Source organism: Cupressus sempervirens, chromosome 2 (genome assembly GCF_028749045.1).
Source record: "Cupressus sempervirens isolate cs-2001-9-10 chromosome 2, ASM2874904v1, whole genome shotgun sequence".
In the NCBI taxonomy this organism is placed as follows: Eukaryota; Viridiplantae; Streptophyta; class Pinopsida; order Cupressales; family Cupressaceae; genus Cupressus; species Cupressus sempervirens.
In genome coordinates this window covers 102,957,201-102,962,545 of record NC_143119.1, presented here as the reverse complement: position 1 = coordinate 102,962,545, position 5,345 = coordinate 102,957,201, and the positions used below count along the sequence as shown (strand labels likewise).

The following is a 5,345-nucleotide window of genomic DNA, read 5'->3' as shown; positions in this document are numbered from 1 at the left end:
AAAGTTACATATTCACAAAATAGTCCCTTTCTACGTGTGAGAGGGCACTTCTTCCAAATGGTCCTTACCTCACCTCACGCTAACCATTTGACCAACCGTTAATTCCGCTGATGTATAGAGTTTCTCATCAGTATTTATATCTTCAACGGTCATTAAAGTAAATGCACTAACATTTTATTAACTTAAAATTTTGAATTTTAAACTCGTAATTAATTAATTTAGACTAAACTATATCTTAATAGCCTGTAGAACCCAAAAGCAATACAGCGACGGCAACAGCCCGCTGCTTGATCGTGTATTTAAACTTCAAAAGTTCAATTTATTGATGAGCCTAATGAACAATTTACTTGTATCTTTTTAAAAGAAGGGAAAGATAGAGGTCCGAAAAGCACTGTAAAATGTCAAAAATGCCTGAGCATATCGTTAGGCACAAACAAAATCTGACAAATAAGAATATAAAATGCACGGAAAATCCAACACCACTTTAGTTCTTTTGGTTTATGCCTCTATAATCATCCTCAATTTCATCACATTAATTTAAAAAATCTTAAAAATCTCCGTAAAAGCGGTAGAGTCCAGCTCAGCTCAAATAAAATCTTCTAGTAATGTCAGATCACAGCCAAGATAAGAAATAGATGTCATCGTTTCCTTAGAGAAGAATGAATTTCATTGGGTTTGCCTCTTTACTATCAAAACAGGACACTTTGCATGGTGGGCACAGTAATTACTCACGCTTCCTATTACAGCCCTGCAATAAATAAGCCATCTCTCAGATTTTCCTTAAAAACATAAAGTCTTCTATAGGTTTAAAAATCATAGAGATAAATTGATTATGGAAGATTACCTCCTAATCGCTCCGTATCCCCTGCTCCCAACGATAAGCAGATTAACATTCAGTTTCTCTGCAGCTTCACAAATAGCATAGCGTGGATCCCCTGTAGCCATTTTGGTTTCAATATTTACCTGCAGAAACAGATATCAAATATAAAAGTACAGGTAAATTACTATCCAACAACCACTTCCAAAACATAATTAATATCTGACACAACTTATCGTTATATTTGTTTAAAGGCTCAGATTTCACTTACATTACGCTGGTCACAAATGGCTTTGGCAATGGATAAGACCCTCTCAGTGGTCAGCTTCTGCCTCCTTTCTATTACTTCCAACACATGGGGAGTAAAAGCAACTGCAAAACTTACAGAAATTACAAAACAACCAACAAATTGATCTTTGCATCTCAAACAAGTACCATATTTTGCAACATCATTCTCTATATTATAAGTTTTTTTTGGGCATCTCTTTGGACTTTAATATTCTTATCAAGCCACTATTAGCATGCTTAGGTTTTATCTTGTCAAAAATCTATGTTCAAAATGCATTTGAGTTTCTTGTGATTCATTACCCATTAAATATAGATCAATAAATTTGACTTGAAAAAATACAATTGCCTACTTCCACTCTCAAATCAGAAATCGCTTTATTAATCCAATCTACAATATACATCATATATAGAATTTACACAGCTCTTAGAATACCAAAAAAAAATACAATCATATGACCCTTAGACCTTACATCCTAACAACAGAGACTGTCTTACATATCAATTATCCTACCAGAAAGTTGATCTTAGAAGAAGGTTACAATTCAATGATTCACTCACTACAAACAAAATAATCTTTGAGATTTTGAATAAAAATGTAACGATTCTTCAATAAAAGACTGATTTATAGGAAAATATTGGATAACAAGAAGAAACCCTAATAAATATGAAACCTTGGCCTGCCAGTGGAGATTGGTTCTCTGCATGCACCACAATAATTCTATCGTTTCCTTGATTCTTGTGTACAAGGTTGTCCAAAGCCCATTCCAGTGCATACATGCTTTCCTCGCTTTCATCTACTGCTATCATGATTCTCCTTTCCATCTTCTCATTCTCCATTGAGAGGAAAAATTGCTTGCTCCAAACAAATTACACCAAATTTTAGATCTGTGGTATCTCCCACCCGTACTATTTTCTGGGAAATGAGGCATTTGTAGGTAGAAAAAAGATAAAGGGATTCGTTGAGCATGTGAACCAAGCAAAGCAGCTTTTGGAAGAATAGGAGTCTTTGGAGAAGGCACTAAAACAAGGATATGCTCTTGGCATAACTTCCCTTTCCCACTTGTGAATTTAGTCAAGGAAACGTATAACTTTTTCTCACATATGAACAAGTGGAAAACAAGTGTCTTTGAAGAGGTCTTTGATTCAAATTCGGAGCACTGTTTTTAATGAATAAAGAGTATTTCTGCTTTTCTGCTAAAGGGTATCATTGCATTCATTTTATAAAGCAAAAGCGTGGAGTCATATGAGTTATCTCTAGCTTTTAAAAGTATTTATATAATGTAAAGCAGCAATGTGTAAGAAGAGCTATGATTCGGAGTTTGAATAAAGCTAAGAGGTTGGATGCCCGCCAACTTCTTTTTCTTGCCTTCAGATTCTGATCTTTGAGGGCATATCAGTGACTTCCCTGCATGGTAATCTCGATTTTGATAATGGTGGGGTTTATAATGTGGTATGTAAAGTTCATCTATATATTCCATCGTATTAGTCCTTGCAAAATGCTTTGGTCTGATTGGATGATTTGTATAATTGTGACTGTTTTTCTAAATTGATTTGTGCATAGTATTTTATAGGATTATAAGAACCATTATTCACTCAACACTATTTACATATATTATAAAAGTCAATATCATTATTTTCTAAGATAAATCTATACTTTCTAAATGATGGTTAGTGCTTATGTTTGACACTTATAGTTTCTTATACCAAACAAGTAGCATTTCACAAGTTGAGTGATTTGTTTGACCATAAGTCTATAACTAAATTAGTTATACTATAATCACTTTCTATTTCTTTTTAAAGGGTTAATGTACTCATGATCCCTCAATGTAAGGGAATAAAGTCATGCTAATATAAATATTATAATGAATTAAATATTTAAAACAAAATAATCTAAATTTACTAGCACAAAACATAATAATTAAATGCATAGTTATTTGTAAATATTTAAAAATAAAAATGTGTCTATATAGAATTGTAGATTGTAATTTTGTATAATTTACACCACACTATAAGTCCTCGCATTAGTTTGTGGCCTCCCAACTCTTATCCAAGTGCATTTAGAGTTTGATATACTACAAATTTGATGTCATATGTTTGAACATGGCGATCTAAATAGATGTCTCTCAACTAAATGTATTGATTCCCCACTTGTTTGCACTATTTTGGTAGATCAACTGAATGCAAGGCACCCTTGATTCAGTCAATGACACTTGAGGTGCCACTAAACCACCAACCCAAGCCTAATTTTAAATATGTTATTCTATGTACTTGCCAATTATGCTTGATCCTAGTGTTTAAATATGAGCATTTGAGGTTGGATTAGTTTACAAAAGAGGACCTTATATAAGAGCATTCTTTCAATTCATTTTCACTATGTCATCTCACTAAATCAACACATCAAGGAATCAATGGTCAAGAAATAATCAAGCATTCAAAGTGACATTTCATCCCATTATATCCTATAAGTCTTCTAATCTTTGAGGGCATATTAGTTACTTCTATGCATAGTTCTCTAGAATATGTTCTTGCTAGGTTACATAATGTGTTATATAAAAGCTCACATATATATTTCACTACCTTAGAGATTATGATATGTTTTGGTATAAATGGGCACATCCATATAATTGGCACTATTATTCTGTTATACCAAATTGGTTTATTCATAGTATTTAATAAGATAATTCATACTAATAATTTGGGACATTTAAATATGTTTTTAAAAGTAGAATAATTGAATTATTTTGTGTTTGCATGTGATATGTATAAATAATATTAATTTTATCTTAATTTTAATTCATATTATTTATTCATAAACAAGCATATTGATACACACAAATCTCATTACCATGATTTTATACCAACTCAACATAGTCAAGTGATTAATGTGTTAACACTAGTTCACTAATGTCCACTTAACATAATTTAGTAATTAGCCATCTTAGTTGACCATATAAATCTATTAATAATTATTACTCAACTTGTTTGACCATATAAGCCTATTAACAATTATCATTTTGTGTTTCTTTGGTAGGGGTTAATATACTTGCAATTCAAAAAATATTTAAAATATTCAAATTTCTAATTTTTTAATATTTAAAAGTATTTATGTATTTAATTAATGTTTATTAGAGCTCATAAATTTAGATTGATTTTTAATATTCATAAAATATTCATAAAATTTAATGTTCATAAAATATTGATTTTATGTATTTTTTTAATGTTCATTAAATATTCAAATGAAAATCAATCTAAATTTATGAGCTCCAATAAACATTAATTAAATACATAAATACTTTTAAATATTAAAAAAAAAGAAATGTTATGCTATTTATAAATTATAACCTTGTAAAATGTATTTCTAATTTTTTAATACTTAAAAGTATTTATATATTTAATTAATGTTTATTGGAGCTCATAAATTTAGATTGATTTTAATGTCATAAAATATTCATAAAATTTAATGTGCATAAAATATTGATTTTCATGTATTTTTTAATTTTCATAAAATATTCAAATGAAAATCAATCTAAATTTATGAGATCCAATAAGTATTAAATAAATACAAAAATACTTTTAAATATTAAAAAAATTAGAAATGTGATACTATTTATAAATTATAACCTTGTAAAATGTATACCACATGTTGTGTTCTGGCATTAGTTTGTGGCCTCCCAGCTATTATCCAAGTGTATTTCTAGTCAATATACTACAAAATTGATCTAATATGTTCATGTAATTATTTGAACAATTGTCCCTCAACCAAATACACTTGAATTTTCACTTATTTTCCTTGTTTTGGCATATCATTGGAGTATGGGATGCTGATGACTTGGTCAATGACACTTAAGTTACCACTAACCCACCAACTCATGCCATGTTGATTCTAGCTTCTTGTCATTTGTTCTTGATCCATGTTTAAATTTATGGCTATTGGAGGTTGACTAATTAATTTGCAAAATACCTTGAGACATTTATATAAGAGAGTTATTAAAGCTAGTTTTCATTCCTCATTTCACTAGCACATCACATCAAAGAACCAAAAATAAAAAAATTATCAAACATTAAAAGAGAATTTTATCCCATCATATCCTTCAAGTCTTCTTAATTTCAAGCATTGCAACATGTTGCAATACTATTTATCCGAGGACTTTTTCATGGTTCATCTCCTTTAGATCTTGTCATGTTAATATGTCAACAATTGTGATCATATTGTAAAAATATTGCATCAAGTATGATTTAT

At 30.0% G+C, this 5,345-nt stretch overlaps 1 protein-coding gene across 1 annotated transcript; it reads right to left on the bottom strand.

The window, feature by feature from the left end:
- Nucleotides 1-461: 461 nt before the first annotated feature.
- On the bottom strand, nucleotides 462-2,203 carry LOC149571249 (universal stress protein A-like protein). The gene is made up of 4 exons (XM_089812811.1): nucleotides 1,777-2,203; nucleotides 1,089-1,189; nucleotides 845-963; nucleotides 462-748 (listed from the first exon to the last, which is right to left on the bottom strand). The coding sequence occupies exons 1-4, from the start codon at nucleotides 1,940-1,942 to the stop codon at nucleotides 667-669; spliced, it is 468 nt and encodes a 155-aa protein (XP_089668937.1). The 5' UTR covers nucleotides 1,943-2,203; the 3' UTR covers nucleotides 462-666.
- Between the last annotated feature and the right edge of the window lie 3,142 nt (nucleotides 2,204-5,345).

Excerpts from the sequence above, each read along its gene's own strand:
- LOC149571249 (XM_089812811.1), bottom strand. The coding sequence starts at position 1,942 with ATGGAGAATGAGAAGATGGAAAGGAGAATCATGATAGCAGTAGATGAA. Across the intron at positions 1,190-1,776 it reads ATCTCCACTGGCAGGCCAAG|TTGCTTTTACTCCCCATGTG; the intron begins GTTTCATATTTA and ends TAAGTTTTGCAG. Across the intron at positions 964-1,088 it reads CCATTTGTGACCAGCGTAAT|GTAAATATTGAAACCAAAAT; the intron begins GTAAGTGAAATC and ends CTGTTTCTGCAG.